At 45.2% G+C, this 23393-nt stretch overlaps 1 protein-coding gene across 2 annotated transcripts in view; it reads right to left on the bottom strand.

The window, feature by feature from the left end:
* Positions 1-1800: 1800 nt before the first annotated feature.
* Positions 1801-23393, bottom strand: part of ATXN3 (ataxin 3) — a 48019-nt gene continuing 26426 nt past the window's right edge. For both annotated transcript variants that reach the window (XM_075531935.1, XM_075531936.1), the window contains 5 exons: positions 17113-17245; positions 12601-12767; positions 11123-11219; positions 7421-7518; positions 1801-6235 (listed from right to left, as the gene is read on the bottom strand). In XM_075531935.1, coding sequence (XP_075388050.1) covers positions 6141-6235; positions 7421-7518; positions 11123-11219; positions 12601-12767; positions 17113-17245 — 590 coding nt within the window. In that variant the 3' untranslated portion in view covers positions 1801-6140. The remainder of the gene's footprint in view (positions 6236-7420; positions 7519-11122; positions 11220-12600; positions 12768-17112; positions 17246-23393) is intronic.

Raw genomic sequence — 23393 nt, 5'->3', positions numbered from 1 at the left:
CTTTGGGTTCCCAATGCTCTAGCCTTTGACGGAGCATAAAGTCTCCCCTTTCTCTGGGACCCAGGGGGGCTTCTAACTGCAGACCTTGGGATTAGCAGCCCAGCACACAAACTCACTAGTCATCAGGGTCCTTGAACCATCGGTACATTGGGCTTCATTGTGACAGGCTTTTGTTTTGCCTATAGATGAAGTTTTTATAGTAACTTTAAGTATGAAAAGTCTTGCAAGTCTAGAAACGGGTAAAGGCTCAGTTTTAGATGAAAACACCCTTTCCTGCCGAATACCCATGTGAATGTTTACCTGGTAGCAAAACATCCCACTCAGACAGAGCTCCAGGCCTGAGTGACTCCAGCCCGTGGGATGAAGCCTGCCTAGTGGAGATTAAAGGGTAACCATCGTTTAAAAGCGGCACGCTAGTCTGATTCTCAACAGCGGGAGTCATCATGACTCTGAGCAAGGAAGTTCCTTTGTTCTGAAAACCAAATGTTACTGATGCAAGGAGGAAAATCCGTTTTTAATGTAGATGGGACTTTAATCGTCTGATTGTTCCCTCTGAATTTCTAAATAATATTCTAGACCTTATTGTGAAAAATAAAGGAATTAATATTGTTTCTGGCTTCCTTCCCATTCCCTGATCCCTTTCATCTCAAGATCAGCTTCTGGGGGCCCATGCTAAAGCACATATTGTTGTTAGGTGTTTTGGATTTTACTTAAGACTCTTTAGCGACCTCATTTGACAGACCAGAGGTTTCCAGGCTAGTTGGTTTGGTTGACTGCACCCAGACGGGGGAGCAGGAAAGATATACATGTTTGTACAAGGATCAGAGAAGGATGGAGGCAACAGAGTAGGGGAGAAGATGAAACTGAGATGTGAGCACACTCTTGTGTAGTTTCCTAAATAAAATGGTTTGCAATGTATATTTTACCACACTGAGTCAGCTCCAACCCAGTGACCCTATGTCCAGCCTAACAAAACCCTGCCCGTGCCATCCTCTCAACTCATGTGGCAGCCCGCTGGGGTAGCCTTGATGTCGGCTCATTTTATTAAGGGTCCCCTCTTTGTTGCCCATCCACTTTACCAAGTATGATGTATTTCAGGGTCCACCAAACCCAGCCCCACCTACCGCCACCAGGTCAATTCCAACTCACGACTCCACCTAGGGTTTCTGACCCTGGAAATCTCAAAGGGCGCAGACAGTCACTTCTTTCTCCCACAAAGGGCCCATGGGCAAGTGCTAATAATTGAAGCCATTTCATGGCATTCAAATCCGGTTATGCCAAGCCTCTGTTCAATACTGAACTCTGAAGATGTGCTGATTGAAATAGAGGTTGTGGCAATCAAAATCTCAGCCAGACCCTAAAGCTAAAATGGGCATACAACCTTCCTTCCTTCGCAAATTTAAAGTCTACACTCTTTAGTCAGTTGGTTCCCAATCTGGTGCCCTGTTGGATCAGATGAGGGTACAAGGCACTTCTAAATGAAGAGTCGGATTTCAAAGAAAAATTTGGAATTCCAAGTTTCTCTTGGAGATGGTCAGAAGCTCCCTTTGGGGGCAGCAGTCAGGTGGAACTGAAGACCAAAGCATCCCTCATCACAGTGGGTCCCCTGCCCCCATGCTGATTTGTTATTACTGAAACTGGTTAGCAAAGTCCCACCAAGAGATGCTGCTCAAAAGTCCATCAGTGTGGGTGAGGACCCTCTGGGGAGCTGGTGAAGACTGCAGGCTGGGAATCAGCAGGCACAGCAGTGCCAGGCAGATGGGACCGACTTACAAAATAAACACACACAGAAAAGGAAACTAAAAAAGCAAACATCCTCTTTAATAATCTTTTGATATTTAAAATACAGCTCATTGAACAACCCACATCAACAGTAGACTCCTCAGTGGTAACAGTGCATTGGAAGCCCGGCTTTCCCAGGGACCAGGCGGGGAGGCCTGTGTGCGTGCATGCGTGCGTGCGTGGTGAGGGCGAGGAGAACACGCAGAAGGGCTGATAGGGGGGGCGCTGAGCACATGGCCCGGCCAAGCACAGCGCTCAATCATTTCCCATCATTTTGCCTACTTGAATTCCAAAGCTTTTTATAGAATAGTCATTATTCAGATCGTTATTCCTAATAGTCCAGTGTTGCAGAAATTAGATAATCACATTTCAAACGTACGCTTTTCCCTTTGCAACAAAAGAAAAACAGCCTAAGAGTTCCAGGAAACATTCACCTTTGAACTCTGCAGGAGACAACTGAAGTGCTTCTGAACTTTCCAGAGTATTTCACGAATGCTTCCTACTGTGTCATAAAAGGTTTACTGTGATACTGTCATTAATTAAACATGCCACCTGGTGTTAAGTTTAGAAGCCAGGCTACTAACATGACTTCTTAAAATGACAGACTATTTTGGAAAAATTAAAAATAACAAAGGTTTTCTTAAAAGAAATTTACACCCCAAATTAATGAACCATATCAATAATCTTTGTCACTCATGAAAGCAGAATGGAACAAGAAATATTGTCACAAGTAAGACGTTTAAAGGCAATAAAAAGCCAGTTCTTTTCTTTACCAAAAAGAAGCTAGTTAGAAAGGGACTAGGAATGAAGTGAAGTTGTGGTTTTGGAGATGGACATGATTATGTACACTGCTGAATGAAGAGCTAGTCGAGTCTGGCTTTTCTTAATTAAGGTACATTAGCACACATCAAAGCCGCACTTGTTAAGGCCCAGATTAAAGGGCTATTTCACTCTGAAAACTGGGCTAAGGCTCTGCAATTGCAGGTGGACATTTTAATAGTAAGCCATCGATATTAATTATTGCCTTCTCCTAAGAATTTGAAATATCAAGATTTGTTGTCTTCTATGTCCCCACCCCCAGCTCCTAGTGATCCTATTTTATTTATGCAACCAGTCTTTTCTTGGACTCGTACAGGTCCAGCTAGCCCATTTTAAGGCATTTAGTAAACCTTGGTGCTACCAAGATTTAAAAAATAATATCAAACATACAGACATGAGAAATGTGATTTCGGCTAGGACCGGAATAAAATTTAGTCAGCTTAGCAGTAACGGAAATAAGACAGACTACTAGCTCTGGTTACACTGATACTCAACTACTTTGGAATTTTTTGCTCTTTAAATTGACCGCATATTTGGCATCGTGAAGAAAGCCTTAATTAAGAAAACTTGAACTGTAAAAAAAAATAGAGCACCTTAAATAAAATATTGTGAACTGCCTGTCGTTTGGCCAAGGTCATGGAATTGAAACAGTGTACCTGCAGCAACTTTAGAAATAAACTGCACTACTGAGAGTCAAGGTAGTCACCATTCAAGAGGGGTGGGGAGGTATATTGATACTTGGAGATCAGATGTTCGCTACTCTGAAATTTTAAAACATAAATTACTTATTAAATCTCTAACATCTGAAAATATAAAAGTGGTATTTTCAGAGCTTGTTCAAACTTTACTTAGAATACTAGTACACATTTTTATCCTGTTCGTACAAACTATACATTAGAAAAATGATACCAATAGTTTAAATATTAAACATTTAAGTTTTTCCCAATTGGTAAAAGAGGTTGGAGCTCCTTAGAAAGTTCTGAGCAGGCCAGTGATCGTGAAGTTAGCGGTCTGATACTTCTTGCAGGTGGTAGCCCATAAAAGGCACTTCCTGAAGTGCTGATCATAGCTTTGTACAACTCTGCAAGTGTCTGAGGCTGAGGCTCTGCTCAGGGCACCATTTCCCAGGACACAATCACTCACTCAATGCCACCTACGTGTGAAGTGAGCATTCAGCCATTCCAAACCGGACGGCAGGGCACTCAGGATTCTGAATCTGCACCCACGTGTAACCACCTCAAAACACACACACTCATCGGTGCAGCTTCAGTGCTCAACTGTTTTTGAAATCTCTAACAAATGAAGGTCAAACTGCCCCGCATAAGTGCTTTACCCAGGGTGAGTAAAGTTGCTGGGTGACCTATGAGCTTTAGAAAGCCTTGTTAACATTAAAATATAACTATTAGGTTGTGCATTATTGTATCAAGTGTTCGGAAAGCTTAATGTTAATTGTCCAAAGGGAAAAGCCAAACAAACAGTCATGGGAGACATGATGAGCATCCTGGGGATTAGATTAGGCATACCAGTGTCCTAGAATATTCCGGCTTGTAAAGCTTGAGGGAATGAATGGCATCAACCTTTAACATCCCTCGCAGTTCTAATATTTTATATTTCCTCTGAATCGTTTTTCAATTGTTATAAGAACACTCTAGATTTTAAAATAAGACTATTTTTGTTTTAGGGGAAACTTCAGAAAACATAATTTGGCACAAAATAATGGATAACCCTACCCCACCCCTATATACAAAAAACACCTGTCTCTCAAAAATAAAAAGTGGTGGGTGGGGGAGCCGTTCTTGTTAGCTGGCAGTCCCCTGGCAAGAACCTTCCCGGAGAGAATGAGTGCAGCCATCAAGCAGTGCACGCAACACACTCAGCTGTGTCTCTTTGCTCTCATGAGGCTCCTCCTCCAGCTGTTAGGCTTGGGACCCAGCGACATTCTACAACACTGCAAAAGGGTAGGTTAGGGCAGATGACAGAATCTCAGCGCCCATTTCAGAGCCACTGTCAATTTTTACCCAAATCCTACCACTTTATTCAGAAAATGTCCACCCCTATTAAAGGCTGCCCATCCAAAGGAAGATTTCTTACTGATGGAGTATATTAACTTGTTAAAGTACGGAAACATGACGGCAGGGCCAAATCCCAGGACAACCCTAACGAGATTTCTATGAGAGATGACCTTCCCAGCCCAGATCGCCTGTGGCCCAGCAGACATGCACACTCCACTTGACTTTCTAACTGGAGACAGACGGAAAGCCCAGAGAAGTTATGGAGAGAAACAAGACAAGGAAAACAGCAACTACAAGTGAAGGCCAAATTTGCTCTGTCATACATTCACGGTGGGTGTCACATGCTGTCCCACAGCCAAAGGAAACTGGCTTGCATACTGTGCGTCCCCTACTTCTCTCCCGCGGAGAAGGAGGGGAGTAAGGTGCAGGAGAGGGGTTACGACGACGCTCTAGGGTTCTGACAAAGCAGAGGGGACATTTAGTTCAGGGAAAGCACGTGCTCACGCTCTCAGAAACCATGCTCATGTGGTCTGGGGGATCTGTGCATGGCTGACTGTCGAGTCTGAAATGCACCAGAGATGTGGAATAAAGATTCCATCCTTGAAGACTTCAAAAGCTGAACTTCAGGATAGCTACATGATCTTTTTTTGGAAGAGTTGTATCAAATGGTGTAAACAAACCAGAGTAGAGAAATTATGATCCAAGGTGACAACAGGCAAGAACAGCAAAGGGTTCAAGGGTGGGAAGGAGAGCGGTGTCCTGTCCCCCCACCCCCACCCCACCCCCCCACACACATACCTCTCTCCCTGGAGCCCTGGCTGTCATCCACACAGACAAGATTTAAAAAGTCAGGGTGGTTAATGAGAAATCAAAGCAACCACCACATCAGCAGTTCTCAACCTGTGGGTCACAACCCCTTTGGGGGTTGAACGACCCTTTCACAGGGGTCGCCCAATTCATAACAGTAGCAAAATTACAGTTATAAAGTAGCACATAAAATAATTATTTGGTGTGTGAGGGGGGTCCACCACAACATGAGGACCTGTATTAAAGGGTCACGGCAGTAGGAAGGTTGAGAACCGCTGCACCAGATGGTGAAAGTGGGTCCAACAACCTGCAGAGAATACAAAAAACAAACCAAAGGAAACCGCCACCAAAAATATAGGGCGCAAGTTCTGGGGCAAGAGCTACGTTGGTTGGTCTGCAAAAGATCCCAGAAGGAGAGCCTAACTGCAGACATGCTACTTATTGTACACGCAAACCCTGGGAAAGGAGCGCTGAGAAAGCCACTGGGAATTTAACTGCTCAGAGTCTCTCAGCCTGGTATTCGGAAGATCATGTAGTCCTATGACTGATGCATTTCCCACTTTTCCATCATTCTGTTTGCAAACCACCCACAAGTCTTATTTTCTCTGTGGTACACTGTTCTCTTTGACAAATGACTAGGGGGAGAGGGGACCCCAAAACCAAAAGACCCTGTGTTGTCATCACGCAGGACGGCGCTGGAAAGTACGAGTATCTGAGTATCTATTTCTCCCCTTCGGGTTTCAGGTGGTTTCTAACGGTTTCTAAAGACATGGTCACAGCCGCCTGAAGCATGTCCTCTTCGCTCATGGCAGCACCTGATGGGAAGAGAAACACATACCTCAGAAAAGCCACCACAGGGTACGTTTCTAGAAAAGCGCTGTCAACATGAGTGTTACAGTTTCCTTTAGGGAGCTGGCATTGCCACAGCCGTCACATTCGTTCTTGTCAGGGCGAAGTTTTGACAAATACATGGAATTGTCAAAATCAAGGTACAACCCCACCCCCCTACGCCCGCTTACACAAAATTACAATTTGCCTGGTGCCACCTCTGTGAGGTCAACCTTTAGCCCGTGGCGTCCTTGAGCACGCTTTCTGTCCCTAGCATTGTGCTTTTCCCAGAACGGTCACGGAAAGACTGCGGCAGTGGGTGTGGAACCTTTTGAGTGTGGCTTCATCCACTCAACAATGCAGTCGAGCCTGAGCTATGTGGGTCTGTCTATCCACAGCTCTCTGTTTTTCACTTTCCTGTTTTGAAAGTGTGAGAGTCACGGGAAGTTTCAGAGAGTTCAGAGACGTTCTGTGAACGTTGTGGGCCTGTTTCCCCCAATAACGACTCAGGACATAACTGCCGTCCCCATCAAAAACCCCAGGTGGCCTTGGCACCATGACTGCGTAGTTCTGCAGGAGGGCGTCGTGTGTGTGCATGTGTCAGGGCCGGCGCCCAGTCCAGGTTCCCTGCCAGCACCACAGCCTGTGCTCCGTCTCGCCTCAGCCACTGCGCTTCCCACCAAACGTCCTCGGGCCCTGACCATTACCACCTCTGCCGCAAGCTCGATGCTTGTGCGTTTGGAGAATGGCATGTAAACGGCATCGTGTGGAACGTGAGCGTTCGAGATGGACTTCTCCTTTCCCGCAGCGCAATGCCTGTGCGATCCTGCTGCACCTGGCCAAAGCTTGTCCCGGTTTATTTCTGCGAAAGGCGCCATGGCGCCGGAACAGCATGGTACCGATCACCTCCTGAAGGACACTTTGACCACTTCCACTTTGCACTTTAAGGAGCTCTGTGGGCCAGCAGTGCTTGGCTACAAGATCGGTGGTTCGATCCCCGGCAGGCCTGCAGGAGAAGGCGCTCCTGTGGCTCTTCAGGTCCTGGTTTCTGTGTGCACTTGCTTCCCGTGTGCCCAGGCGTGCAACAGCTGGACGGTGGGGGAAGGGGGTGGTTTATTTTTTTAAGTTACCGCCAGATGATTTTGCACAGTGGGGGTCCGAGAAAGTCTTACTTGGGTCACTGCCAAGTGCTCCTGAACTTGTGGTTGGCCTTTCATTCGGCTGTGGAACTGGTCCTGGGAGATCCACCTGCTGCCGCCGCTGCTGCTGCCTGCAACGTTGAGAAGTGAATACGCGTTAAAGAAACAGAACAGCAAACAGCATGAAGGAAAATCTCTCCACAAACCGAGCACTTACTGGCGTGAACACCGACAGGAAGCCACAGAGAATAGGGATGCCGCACGGAATGTGGGAGGACACCAAGACCCGGGCTAGAATTTCCAGGACAAGCTGCGAGTCTGGCATTTTCATCACAAGATGGCCGACAGTATTATTAGAAGTCACTGGAAATAATAAGCACCTTTGAGAAGGCCCATTTATGGTGTCAATTAACTGGCTCTTCCCAGTCCTTCAGGTCTTGTCTGAACTTTTCATCTTCTCCCCAGGGGGGCGTTTCCTGCCTTAAAGGTAGGCACCTGCTCTCCCCCCTCCCCGCACTCCTTGGTGATTCTCAGCAGAAACTTAGCACAACCTGCTGTTCTGCTCATGCAAAAGCACCCCTGCCCCCATCTGGCCCATCTGTTTCCCGTGCCTACACCTGAGGCAAGCACAGAGCAAGCAGATCACTGATGAGTGAGGAAATGAACACACAGAAACCAGAGGGGGAGAGAGGCAGCGTCTATAATCTATCAAGGGACCACGACAGTTGGAAGTGGGGGTGGGGGGGAGTGGGAAAAAAGGAGGAGCTGATCCCAAGGGCTCAATGGGAAGTAAATGTCTAGAAAGGAATGGTGGCAATGTTTGTACAAATGTGTCTGATACAATTGATATATGGATTGTAACAAGAGTCCTAAGAGCCCCCAATAAAATGTTTCTATAAAAAGAAATGAGCACACCTATTCCCAGGCTGTCAGGAATATCAACTGCAGTCAGATAAGGCCCTCCTCAATTACTACTTTTAATGGGAAGTAAGACTCCACATTTAAAGATGAGAAGGTGATCTGCTGTGAGAGTGAGGAAGAGAATCTTTGTGATTACAAAACACGTGTGACTGTTTCTAAAAGTATTGCTTCTCGGATCCCAGTTCAAGCATGAATGAGTTTAGTCCACGCAAAACGTGTTTACACATGACGCTGGGGGCTGAGCGGCTGTAGACAGGTTTTCTCAGCCTTAAAGTCAGACTGCCTTAAATCAAAAAAGGAGGATACTTTTGGTGTCTGGCTAAAAGTGATTTTGCAGTCAAGGTTAATATCTAATATTTAATAAAGTGTAAGTGGACATTTTCCCACATCACCGGGGCTTTGCATCCACTTTATGGGGCTGCATAGCTCCATGAGACAGTCAGGTTGCCTTGAGGAGTGAACACACGCACACCCAGAAACTAGTGGGAGGCCACCGCCTGGCCCTGATAACTCTCCTTTGAGAGCCGGGCACCATCAGCTTGCTTCACATTTGCTTATGCTCCTGCTTTGTCTTCAGCGATTGTGTCGGGAGGGTGAGCATCACAGAGTGCCAGGTTGTTAGAACAGAAAGTTCAGGGAAGACTTGAGCAGAGACCCGAAGTCTGTCCACTACCTCAATGTAATGCCATATAAATATATGTACATAGGCCAATGTTATTTTTATTAATATAGTCACCCAAGAGCACACCTATGTTTATACCTCTATTCGTAGCTTTGCTTCCTAGCTCTCTCCTGTTTCCTTTTCCCTTCCTCCTGCCCCACCATCATGCTAGCCCTTCTGCGTCTTAGTAATTCCTCTTATCTAGATTGCTGTTGCCCCAGCACCACGGGGCTCTCTACATCCTCCTCACTGCTGCTTTTAATTCCCTAGTTGTTCTCTTGTCTGTGATGATATTTGCTCACTGCTCCTTTCCCCCACCTCCTGCTCCCCCCCCCCCAGGTCCCTCCAGAACTATAGGTCCTGTTGCTTTCTCCTCAGGCTTGCTTCTCGTGCCTATCTTATATTGGTAGGCAAAACAACAATAATAGCGACAAAGCAAAAGATTGAACAAAAAGAGAACTAGCAAAAAATTTAAAAACGAAAAAGCATACATAATTCCTGGTACACTGACCTTTATGACTATCTCCCCACAGGTCTTAGGGGGTTCTGGGAACTGCCCCTCCTGGCCTGAAGTCTATTTTGGGGGCTCCTCAAGGGTTTTGTGGCTTTGCTTTGCTCCCTAATTATTTTCAACACTAACCAAACCAAAACCAAACTCGCTGCCATCAAGTTGATGCCAACTCATAACGATCCTGTAGCCCCTGTGGGTTTCCGAGACAAACTCTTTACAGGAGTAGAATGCCCCCATCTCTCCCATTTCACCCCCAACTGGATCTTTATTTGGTGACGCAGCATGGCTATCAACAGTTACCCTGTATTGATAATGACTCATTCCCACTGTCTGTGATCATACTTGTTGGTAAAAGACAAGACAAATAGCAGCCCGTGTATCTTTAGACAGGCATGCTGAAATAGATGTAATTTCATTGAAACACTGATCTGAGATTTGTTAGAAAATAATCCCAGTTCGGGTGGGGCTAGGATTATAAGGGACAGAAGACAGACAGGGCTACTGAAAAAAAAGCAAGACTGCAGGAGAAAAATAGCGGTTCATTCTGCCAACTTCTCTACTTTAATAGAAATATGAAGTTTAACACCAAAAAAAGTTAATTTAAAAAATTTCAAGGAAGTGAAGAGTACTAACAAACAGTTTCAAAACTTATATAAAATGCACCCCATTAATCTATCACTGAATAAAGACTACAAATATCTCTTATCCTGGGGATGTCAGTTGATCAGAAATTTCCTTCATAGACTTGAGGTGTGACTTGAAAAAACAACAAAATAGAAAGCAGGCAAACGTCACCTCATTTCGTTCTGCCATCCGCTATAACATGCACCGGTATTTTAAGGGACTGCGGCACTGGGTGCCTGCAGGCTGTGAGATGCTTCTCACTTCGTGTAGCGGTACAGCTTTCAGTTGAAACGCAGTGGGCAACAGGCAGGTCCAGCCACTGGCTCTCACTGTCTGAGCTGGGGCCCAGCACCCTGAGTGTATATTACAGATTGTGTGACCTTTAAGGGAGGACTTGACTCAAAAAAGAGAAGAGGTGATGGGGGTGGAAGATGTGTGTGACTCTGTCACGGGGATAGGTCTTTTCTGAGGACACAAAGGTAGACGTTGGGAGGTGATCCAGGTTTGTCTCCACATCCCTGAGGCCTGCGCCACTCGCCTGAAGTAGCACTGAGCTCAGGCATGCACCACCACCTCTCTGGGGGACTGAGCCCCTAGAATGCTGACTTTTCCTACAGACTGGCAGTAGAGCCAATAGTGAACTCAGATCAGCAACAAGCATGCTCGCAGGTGGGGCAGGGCTGGTTCTTGCTGTGCTTTAATTCCTCGTTGCTCTTGATAGTCCAAGTGCTAAACAGGTGCCTTCACCCTATCTCACTGAGAGTTGTCCAGTATTGGGGCACAGGTGGCCCCTAAAGCCACAGCTGACTGCAGAGCTTACAAACATATTTGCTGTAGGCCCAAACAAACAAACAGGAGAACCGCTCATCTGGTCATCACAAGGTTTAGGCCACAGTAGTCTGCGCAGAGGAGGTGTCCGACTAAACAGTGTGAGCCAACCGCAATTCATTTGCAAAGTGACGAAAGCACCAACGCACACGTTCAACATGCAATTTTAATCCTGTACCAACTGCTTTACTTTTCAAAGTAGGCTTCTCTTCTCTTCCGCAGCTCTTCAGAACTCAGGTTTGTACCCAATGTCTGGGGAGTTTCTTGAGCTGCATTTCTGGAGCTACCTGAAACCAAACAAACAAACAAAAAAATCCCTCTTCATTTTATTTACCAAGAATTACATATCCTTTTTTGAGCCCATTTTTAAAATGTCTTTTTTAAAAATGCTACTATTCTGAGATTAGAGGCAAGTGGCTGAAAGTCTCCACCTAGAGCATGGTTCTCAACCTTCCTAAGGCCTCGGCCCTTTAATACAGTTCCTCATGTTGTGGTGACCCCTCAATCATCAAATTATGTTCATTGCTACATCATAGCTGTAATTTTGCTACCTTATGAATCAGGCGACCCTTGTGAAAGGGTCGCTGACCCCCAAAGGGGTTGTGACCCACAGGTTGCGAACCGCTGATTTAGAGAGTGATCACTGTATCCAACCCTGGTACCTAACTGTGACGCAGAAGGTGAGAGGAGATATAAACCGTCCACCACCCACACGAGCTGCCTGGAATGTCACAGAACAGAACCTTGACTTTCAAGCGCGCAGCTGGAAGCAGCTTAGGATGGGTGTTCCGACAAGAAACCCTTTTCCTGGATTCCTTCCCACCCTCTAACATGTGGGTACGACACTGCAAACATGCTTTCGTGTTCTCACTCAACGATTGTGCCAACGAGGTGCTCTGTCCACCTGTGCAATGACTGGATTGTCATCGCTGGTCCTTGTAGTGGGGATGAAGTGACTGACTCCTAGCCACCCTGTGTGTGTCTGAGGAGCCCTGGAGGGGTTGCGGGTTACAAACTGGGTTGCTAAACACAAGGGCAGCAGTTCAAAACCAGCCTCAGCTCTACGGGAGGAAGCCGGGGCTTTTTGCTCCTGTAAAGAGTGCCAGTCTCCGAAACGCGCAGGGGCAGTTCTACTTGGTAGCACAGGGTCACTATGGGTCCCAATCAACTGTGTAGCCAGGTAGATGCAACATGCATGCTGTGCGTGTGTGTGTGTGTGTTACGCAAGAGAGCAGTGGCTTCTAGAAACTGATGTTCTTGGAAGCTTCCTGTGTGGAAGGCACCAGAAATACTGAGGACTAGTGTCTATGTGGGTGCACTGTCTCCTTATTGCTAGCTGGGCTCAGAGTCGCCAAGAATCCTGGCGAGATGGTTTAGTGGTCAGGAAGAAACCTGTTAAAGGAGTACTTCAAGTTTGCCTTCTCTGACAGGCTTCTTTCTGCCTTACACAAACACCAACTTGTGTGGGTTTTAGTGTTTTACGGCCTAGTAGAACATCACGTGCTAGAAGTGGTCTGTGGTATGGGAAATCCAAGAGAACAACTAGTTCTTGGGCAGTGACTGCACTACTTCTCCAGCCCTTCCTGGGACGCCAGCTGCCAGAGGAAAGACGACTCATCAGAACCAGCTCCGCAGTCAAGGCGACAACGTCTCTGGGAACACCTGTACCTTGCATGCTGAGTTGAATGGCCCTGCGGAGATCGGCTTCCTCATCCTCCATGTCGATTTCATGGCGACTTAGTGCCAGAGCCTTTTGAAATTCCTCCTCGTCTTCATCTAATATTCCTGGCCCATCATTTGTTTCCAAGGCTTGTTCCAGGTCTGCTGTCTGGACTCTGCAAAGCACAGATACTGATAATCATGGCAGACAAAACCTTCTACATTTCCGAACAGACACTTTGGCAATCTAGAAAAATCAGAAGTCATCAAAACTGAAGCCATATGCAGGCATACAGAGTGATATCCTAGGCATTAGTGAGCCCAAGTGGACAGGCATTGGTCATTCTGAACCGGCCCGTAATATGGTTTACGATGCTGAGAATGACAAGGTCAAGAGGAATGGCATTGCATTCTTGCCCAAAAGAACACTTCAAGTCCAATGCTGCCTGTGACAGGATCTATCTATACACCCACAAGGGAGATGTGTTAATACAACTATTATTCAAATTTAAGCATCAGCCTCTAAAGCCAGTGACAAGGAAACAAGAATTGTACCATCTATTTCAGTCTGAAGTTGATCCAAAATGCAATCTAGGTGCCTTGATAATTACTCATGACAGGAATTTGAAAGCTGCAAACAAAGAGGAAGGATCAGTAGCTGGAAAATGTGGCCTCAGTGAGAGACAGAGAGCTGAAAACCGCATGATAGAATTCTGTAAGACTTAACGTCTCCATTGCAAATATCTTTTGCCTGACCATAACCAATGACTACACATGTGGCCCTCACAAGATGAAATACACAGGAACCAAACTGACTGCATCTGTGGGAAGACAACGGCCCCCCGGGGGTGCAGTGGGCTGTTTGAGGGAGAGCCCACCAGAAACCCAGAGGCTCTGCCCTGCCAACATTTCTAGCATCAGAAACCAGACAGTCTATCAGATAGCTCTACTCTGTCTGAGAGAATCTCTGTGAGTCAGAGTTGACGTGACGTCAGTGGAGTTTGGATTTGGTCTTAAGTAGGATGAGATGATGGAGAAAGCTCATTATCTTCAGCCAAAACAAGACCAGGGGCTGACTGTAGACCACCAACTGTTTGTATGCAAATACAGGCTAACACTGAAGACAATGTAAACAAGTCTACAAGAGCCAAGATATGGTCAACAAATGTACAAATGTGCTTGACACAATGGATGGATGGATGGATGGTGATAAGAGTTGTAGGAGCCCCTAATAAAATGATTTTTTAAAAAGAGCCAAGATATGACCTTAAGCCTATCCCACCTGAATTCAAAGGTCATCACAGGTAGATCTGACGCACTGAACACTAATCACCAAAGACCAGAAGACTTCTGAGATGATATCAAGAACATCTTACCAAAAAAGCCAACGTTATTGAAAAGACAGAAGTGGATTTCAGAAAAGACTGAACTTGTTCTTGAACACAGAGTAGCTAAAACAAACGGAAGAAATGGTGAAATGAGTAAGAAGAACAGAAACTTTCAAAAGGCAGCATCAGAACCCAAAGGAACGCGTAATAATAAAACGTCCAAAGACCTGGAATTGGGAAAACCAAAAGGGACAAAAACTCCCAGTGTATCTCAAGCTGAAGAAGGGGGAAGAAAACCAAGCCACGAGTTGCACGACTGCAGGAAACATCAGAGGAAGATGGAAGAAATAAACACTCGGGGTACCAAAAGCAAATGACAGCCATTCGGCCACATCGAGAGGTAAGCACATGACCAAGAACCAGCTTGTAGGCAGAAGTGGATCGCACAGAAGGCACTAGGTGAGAAACAAGAAAGCAAAGCTTTAGGAACTGACAGACTGCCAACTGAATGTTACAACAAATTGATGCTGTGCCAGACGCACTCCATAATCCAGTTCATGAAATAGATTATCTGGTAAACGGACTCGAAAATTTAATGTCTGAGCCCATTCCAAAGACAGGTGACCCCGCAGAAGGTAGAAATTACTGAACAAGAGCATTACCAGCACACGCATGTAAACTATTGAGGATGACAGAAAGCCAGTTGCAGCAGCACACTGACAAGATGATGTCACAAACTCAAGCCAGATTCAGAAGAGGACCCAGAAAGCGGAATGTCACTGCTGACCTCAGATGACTCTTGGCTGAAAGCAGAGGATAAAAGACAGACTGGGTTTCATTGACCACGCAGACATTCACCTGTGTGGAGCACACAAACTATGGAGAGCACTGAGCAGAGAGGGATTCATGTGAACTCGGACAAAGATCAAGACTAGAACAGGGGACACTGCACGATTTAAAACCAGGAAAGGCGTCCATCGTAGCTGCAGCCGTAGCCACCCTTACCTGGCTCTGAGGAGCTGCACTGGGTGAAGAGGAACCTGGCATCAGTGAGAGATGCACTCGGGGACGGCCTGTGATGTGCCGACGGGACAATCTTGCTGGCCAAATGCCCAGAGGACTTGAAGCACAAACAGCAATGACTACACCCTTCAGAATGGATTATCACTCAATGTAATAAAAAAATTTTTTAACTAACTCTCAAAACTGACAGCATGATAAACACAGAAAAAACTGAAGTTATCAAGGATTTCATTTTACTGTGATCCACAATCAACGCTTATGAAAGCAGCAGGCACAACTTAAAATGACATGAGAAACGGCATTAGAAACACCTGATGCACAAGACCGCTTTGAAGCGTTGAGGAGCACAGACCTCCCTCGGAGGACTCAGGTGTGTCTGACCAAGCCTGCGGCAGTTCCAGGTGCCTCACGTGGAAGCGGGACAATGAGTAAGGAAGGCGAGAAAGAATGGATCATTGAAATTGTGCTGGCAAAGAATACCGAGAGAACGAACCATGAACTGCCAGACCAAACAGAGAAGTACGGCCAGAAAACTCCTATAAACACACACACACACAAAAGAGCAAGATGGCTTGACTTCATGTGCTGTTCTTCAGACACCGACTGGACGGTGTGGGGCAGGGGAAAGCAGCCCCGCAAGGCCATGAGTTGACACAGCTGTGCAATGATGGGCTCAACACAGCAACTAGTCGTTGGCCACAGTTGATGTATGGTTGTAACCAGCGGTGTACGAGCCCCCAGTTAAGAACGGCGCAGGCGCAGGCAGTGTGAAGTGACATCAGGAGTGTGAAGGGACGCGATGGCACTGAAGCAATGCTGGAAGGAGGATCTACCCTCCACTATGGTCGGGTTCCGTTACGACAATTCTGACACATGATGTTTCTGTCATAAATCCAATACCTCCAAATGTTAAAAAGTATTCATTCTTATTGGAGGTTTTGTTAGTGTCTTAATAAAATGTAAGCACTTCTTGTCTTCAGGGTTGGTGTGAGAATGGCATTAACAAATGACACACTGCGACAGCCACCCTACAGGACAGGGCAGAAATGCCCCCTGTGAGTTCCAGAGATGACTCAGCGGTTCTCAACCAGTGGGTCACGACCCCTTTGGGGGTCGACCGGCCCTTTCACAGGGTTCGCCCGATTCATCATAGTAGCAAAATGACAGTGATGAAGTAGCAATGAAAATAATTTTGTGGTTGGGGGTCCCCACCACCTGAGGAACTGTATGAAGGGTCGCGGCATTAAGAAGTTGAGAACCACTGCTCTAACTTAATGGGAGTGGAAAGCCCTGTTTTTGGTGCAGAGGCAGCCAGTAGTTTTGAACTGTTGACCTTGTGGATTGCAGACCACCGTGCTACCAGGGCTCCTATGTGTGTGGTGTGGTACTCTTACTAATGATAAGTCACAAAAAGGGAAGTGCACTTTGTAAGTCTGGGACTACCCGTATTTAACTCAAAGAATTAATTCATTTTTGTACCAATAAACTTCAGTAACATAGGAGGGGCTGAAAAAGTCAACACCATAGACTGCTGACCACAAGGTCATGGGAAAGAGATGACGCTTTCTACCCTCATAGAGATTTACTCTTGGCAAAAATATAACAACAATTTATAAATGGTCAAGGGTTCGTGAGGGAGGGAAAAAAATGAGGAGCTGATATCAAGGGCTCAAGCAGAAAGAAAATGTTTTGAAAATGATGATGGCAACAAATGTCCAAATGTGCTGGACACAATGTAGTATGTATATAAGGATTGTGATAGAGCTGTAAGAACCCGCAATACAATGAGGAATAAAAAGATTTACTCTTGGAAACCCAGAGGGGCAGATTGATTCTGTGTTACAGGGTTGCTATGAGTGGAAATCAACTGGATGCCAGTGAGTCTGGTCTGTGTTTGGGGGGGGAAGGGGCAGGGGACGAGGGTGTGACCGGGAAGTTGGGGGGAAATAGGGAACTAATGATGATGGATACAAAAATGAAGAATATGATCTGAAAGCAGTGTGTCTAAAATACATTTAAAATGATGAATTTTGTGGTGTGTGAATTCTGTGTCAATACAACTCAATTAATAAAAACCAAAACGTAATGGAGGGCACATTCCAGGGGGGCCTGGCCGGGCACTTCTGAGCGAGAGCCTCTGGACATGGTACCCCGCAGGCGCAGCCTTTACCTCTGGTCTTTCAGTTGTGCCAACTCTTCTCCAATAAGTTTTGGTCGATGCATCTGATGGACCCTGATCATCTGCAGGAGTTGGTCAGCTTCACAATCTGGCAGATCTCCCTTCACAACAAATATAGAATAACCTGGAGGGAAAGTCAAACGTCAAGCTGAAACAGCCGGGAAGAGATCCCAAGTGGGTCTAAAAGCGAATGCAGGCAGAGGCACAGTAACACAGGGTGGCGGCAAGAGGAGGAATCAGGAAAACCTGGGTTGACAGAGTAAATCTACATTGTTGGGAGGGGAGGAGGGGCGGGGACGGGAGAGCATCTGGGGCATGGTCCTGAAAGGCCGAGCCTCACTTCCTTCATCTGTAAAATGGGAACAGCTGTCTGAGTGGCTGAGAAGGAAATGAACATGAGACCATGCTGATAGAGCGGGCCCTCCTAAGACAGCGACAGGGAAGGAGGGACAGAATGTGAATCCCACGGCCTCGGTTGGCATTCTCAGCCCCCACCTCCTAGCCGTGCGCCACTGTCAAACCACTTTCCCGGCCCAAGTCTTGGTTCCTGTACCTGTTAGATGATACTAGTTACCTTCCTTCAAAAGGCAGAATCAGATCGTATATGTAATAACGAGATATTACTATATAATCAAATTATAAGCCATCCTACACACACACACACACACACACACTTTTAACTGGAAACAGGTGCTGGGAAGCCAGTACTCAAGAATCTAGTCAAGGTGTCCAGAGTGTGGCTCAGGTTTTCAAGGAACCCCAACAAGCTGGTACGTTTTACTAACAGGACCTGGGAGGGCGGGGCTTTCACAGCTGGATGTGCCTCCGACAACTGCGGGAGGGTGGCCCGAGCCTCCTCAATGTACAGTGCCCACAACTGCATTGGTGCAAAGCTCTGGCCCTCATTAGCGGACACCCTTTGTGTACATTCAGAGGGCGAAAGAAGCGCACGCAAGATTAACACCCCAATCAATAAATCATGCTCAGGTTTCCCACAAGGATGGACACCCGTGCTCTGAATTTAGTTGGTTCGGTGTATTTTCTCTTGGTAACACTGTTCCAAGGCCCCAGAACAGATCATTGCCCGTGGTGCTCCATGGGGCGCACATACTCTACTACCTGAACCAGGCTGAGATTCAGTTGCTCACTTAACCCAAAGTGCTGGCACCAACCGACTGAGAATGACAGGTACACAACGGGCCTGGCTGATGCAGAAGGCAGAACAGGGGTCAAGATTGCTCTTATTTCTCCTAGTGTTTTTAGTTTTACCCAGGGCAGAATGGCTCAAGAGCTCCATGCATCTAGGATGTCCCCACCCAAGACTGGAATACATTAAGCTATCCCTGAGGTAGTCATCTGGAATATACTACTGTTCTTGGACCTGATTTGACACTATGAGGAAGCTTGGCTTTCTACCGAATTTCCCACTAGGAACAGAGATGCCGGCTAGCTAAGAAAATTAATACTGTGAGTTACCATTAAGTTAGCTCTGAACTCGACAAATTTATGTACAATGCATCCTACGCCATCCTTATGCTCTTGGGTGTGCTTGAGTCAACTGCGCAGCTACTGTGCCAAACCACCTCAATGAGGGCTTCCTGCATGCGCCCTAGCCTTCCCACTTCACCAAAGGGAAGAATTGTTGGTATGGTTTAGACCCTGGTTTCTACTTTCAAAACAGCAGCCTCAGGGGCCCCCTCCCCTGCCCTTTCATATCTTGACTAGATTTGAGGTGCTGGCTTCCTAGGCTTTGTTTATAGTTGCCAGAAGTAATAGTCAGGCCCCATGTTGGGTGCCACACCCAGAGTCCTGGCAAGTACACAATGGGATACCTCCTCGCCCTTTAGCTGGATGGGTGTAGCAAGCAGACGGCCAGTAACAACCACTCATTCACTCAACAGATATTTACTACACACCAACTCTGCTCAAGGTGCCTGAGATGGTTTCCCCCCCTCTTAGGAATTCAGACAAACAAATAAGCAAAGAGATTTTAATATTAAAGGCCAAGTGGAGAAGGGGAAAAGTAAGATGAGAAGAGTAGGGAGATCATCAGGAAGGGCTACTCGAGGATGAGACACCTGAACAGAGCTATTTCAAGTTAATTCCTAAGCTCTGAACAAATGTGGAGTTTCTCAGAAAGAGGACAAGCCCAAGGCCTTTGGGTAGGAAAAGTCCTGAAAAGCTTGGAAAACAGTGGCTGTGAGAGCAGTCAGAAGAATGGGGCAGACAAGAAAGCTCAGGAGGTAGGCGGACTAAAACTATGAGACACCTTCTCAAAAATGCACTGCCACCTAGTAACAGTAAACACACTAGTGACCTAGTAACAGTAAACACACTAGTGTAATTAGACTGTAATTTCTAAAGACCATCACGATAAGGAATCTGAAAAACGGCAGATTCCAGATCCACAGCAGGAAATATATATGGTAAACCTGAAACATCTTGTTAAACAAAAAGAAAGTCTTCCAATGGGTGCACAAGCAAATGGGGTAAAGAAAGCTGAGGGTGCCCAGCTACCAAAAGATAAAGCACCTGAAGTCTTAAAGACCTGAAGATAAACAAGCAGCCATCTAGCTGAGAGACAACAAAACCCACATGGAAGAAACACACCAGCCTATCCCGACTCTATCCAAGTGGGTGCATAAGCGAAAGTGAAGAAAGCTGATGGTGCCTGGCTAAATGATATAGCATATGGGGTCTTAAAAGCTTGAAGATAAACAAACAAAGCCCACATGGAAGAAGCACACCAGCTTACCCTGACAAGAATGCTGAAGACAAAGCAGGTGCATAGGCAAATGCGGTGAAGAAAGCTGACGGTGCCCGCTGTCAAAAGATATAGCGTCTGGGGCCCCATAGGCTGGGAGATAAACAAGGGGCCATCTAATTGAGAAACAACAAAGCCCACAGGGAAGAAGCACACCAGCCTGTGAGATGACAAGGCATCGAAGGGATCAGCTATCAGGCATCAAAGACAAAAAAAAATAAAATCATAGCATTGTGAATGAGGGGGAGTGCAGAGTGGGGACCAGGGCCCATCGGTGGGAAATTGGACATCCTCTTGCAGAAGGGCTGCGGGAAGGAGACGAGCCAGTCAGGGTGCAGTAGCAACAATGAAATATGCAATTTCCCTCTAGTTCTTGAATGCTTCCTCCCACCCACTACCATGATCCCAATTCTACCTTACATATCCGGCTGGACCAGAGGATCTTCACTGGCACAGATAGGAACTGGAAATACAGGGAATCCCAGACAGATGAACCCCTCAGGACCAGTGGAGAGAGTGGCGATATCAGGAGGGTGGATGGAAGATGAGGGAGAAAGGGGGAACAGATGACAAGGTCTACATATAACCTCCTCCCTGGGAGACGGACAGCGGAGAAGTGGGTGAGGGAAACGTTGGATGGTGTGATATGACAAAATAATAATTTATAAATCATCAAAGGTCAGGGGGGAGGAAGGAGGGGGGAGGGGAAAATGAGGAGCTGATGCCAAGGGCTCAAGTAGAAAGCAGGTGCTTTGAGAATGATGATGGCAATATGTGTACGAATGTGTTGGACACAACTGATGCATGTATGGATTTTGATAAGAGTTGTATGAGCCCCTAATAAAATTTAAAAAATAAAGTCTTCAAAAGATTAGAGAGGTTTGGGATTGAGCTTAAAAGGACTTCCACTGGTCAAAGATAGAATGGTTTGAGCATCGAAAATAGAACTGTAATGAAATCTATTTTATTTTACTAATTAGTGACATTAAAACTAACTAGTTGCTCTGAAGAATACTACTAGTGAATTGACACATCATTTCAAAGCATACTTCAGGAGAGGTTTACTCATAGAGGTTTTCTAGTTAATAAATAAAGGCATGACTGGAAGCTAATAGGGCTATTTTACACTATTTTGAGAGAATGGATCTAGATATTGATCAACAGTGACAACTCCGAGTCATAGAAATCCATTGGAGATCACAAGCTAAAAGAAGACACCCAGACTTCAAATGCCCCAATCAACCCACATCTGATTAAGCTCTACCAGGCTATAGGGCGGGTACTCAAAGGTAAGAGGACAATGGGGATGCAGTAAAGGAAAATCCAGAATGTGCTACAAATGATCCATTTTCTTCAAAAAAATACGTCACGGAAAAAACTGAGAGGACACCTATGGATTGAGAAGATCCATCACAATGCAGCCAAAGCCAATGAAATCCATGTCTCTAATTTACCTCTGAATTAAATTAGTGAAATTGTAGCGACAAATGGGAAGACACGAACAGTGGGTATTTGATGTTATTAAAACATGATGGTGAAATATCTTAGGCGTGATTATAGTACCGTGGCTGTACTGTCTCTGCTTTCACAATTTTTATTTAAAGTATTTACCTATTGAAAACCAACTAGTTTGTTTATTATTATTATTTGGTTTGAAATGAGCTACCATGTCACAAAAGAATACAAGGCTATTTCAGCGTCATTTTCTCTCCTTTATAGCCACTGAGATCAATGTTTAGAGCTTATGGGTAAGAGATCTGGGAGGATTTTAAGGCTGTGACCCTTCAAGCTCTCTTATTTATATGTGCACACACACGCACACACACACACACGTGCGCACACACGCAGAGTGTGTGGCATATAGCACACACAGAGAAAAACTAACTCTCATCAAATCTGATCAGAACAGTATTCCATGAAGAACCCCCTTCCCATAGGAGGTCCTTTCTTGTTTCTTGCTTTCCACCCTCTTTCCCTCCAGGTCCCTTGTCTCTCCAACTCCTCCCCGGGCCTTGTTGTTGTCATCTTTAAGCCTGATTCGTTGGTATGAAAACCGTTTTTAAATTTTTCCTTTATAATAGTATCATAAAATATTTATCTTTAGATTACTAAGCATGATGTTTCCTAATTTTGCATGTCTTAAGGTGTTTGATATATTCGATTTTTTTTATTAGTAGTAAATCATTTTATTGGGGCTTACACATCAGCTGTATCAAACACAGCTGGACATATGCTGCCATCATCAATACTCATTGTTTTTCAAGGCTGCATGGTGCGCCGTATGTACCATTCCTTTAGAGTCAGATTTCCATCTTTGTGGAACAGAAACTGCTGCACTAAGGGTAGGTGTGCTTGTGTCTGGTTTTTGTTCTTTATTTCTTTCATGTATATTACGTAGAGATTACAGATCATAAGGTATTTGTATTTGCGCTTATTTAAGGAAGCACCATACTAATTCCACAGTGGCTACATAATTCTAAAATCCCACCAGTACTTTATGAATGATCCGATCTCTCCACATCCTCTCCAGCATTTATTATTATTTTCTTTCTTGGTTAAATCTTGCTAAGTGTTGGTATGAGGTGGTACCTCATTGTTTTCATTTGCATTTAAAAAAATCATTAGGGGCTCATACAACTCTTTTTACAATTCGTACATACATCATTTGTGTCCAGCACATTTGTACATATGTTGCCATCATCATCCTCAAAACACCTGCTTTCTACTTGAGAATTTGCAACTTATTGCAAATGAATGCAAACCTGTATTTCTTCATGATTGTTGGCCACTTGGATGTCCTATTTAGTAAATTGTCCTCGTGTGTTGTGCCCATTTTTGTTGGGTTTGATGAAGTCTTCTGATGTGCGTAAATGTCTTTTCAGAAGGTTCTTGTCCTCTGTTCATTTTTTTATAGTGTAGATATTTTGTCTTCTACAGTGTGGAGATTTTTCATTATGTTCAGTAGTGATTATGCCTTGTGTTAGGCTCTTAGTTTTTCATAGATGGTCTTTATGGTTCCAGGGTTTCTATTTAGGTCTCTAATCCATCTTGAACTTGGTTTTGTGCAAAGTGTGAGGTATGGGTTTTGCTTCAGTCTTTTGGAGACTGAAAAATTGGAAACTCAATTTTTCCAGCACCATTTATTAAAAAGACTTTATCTTCCCTATTTAATGGTTTAGTCCTTCATCAAAGATCAGGTGTCTGTAGGTCCTTGGCTTATTTCTGGATTCTCAATGATAATCCACTGGCCTTCATGTCTATCATTGTACCAATATCAAGCTGTTTTGATCGCCTTGCTTATGTAATAGGTTTTACAATGTGGAAAGGCTTTCTACTTTCTTTTTGCTTTTTAATAGTGTTTTGTTTATCCTAGGTTTCTTTCCTTTCCATATAAAGTTGGTGATTAGTTTGTTTCCATTTCTTTGAAGAATTTTACTGGAATTTGGGTTGGAAATTGCACTGATTTGAAAAGGTATTTTTGGTAATATTGAAAACATCTCTATATTTT

This window comes from Tenrec ecaudatus, chromosome 14, assembly GCF_050624435.1.
Source record: "Tenrec ecaudatus isolate mTenEca1 chromosome 14, mTenEca1.hap1, whole genome shotgun sequence".
NCBI classification, from domain to species: domain Eukaryota; kingdom Metazoa; phylum Chordata; class Mammalia; order Afrosoricida; family Tenrecidae; genus Tenrec; species Tenrec ecaudatus.
This window is presented reverse-complemented; position numbering and strand designations above follow the sequence as displayed.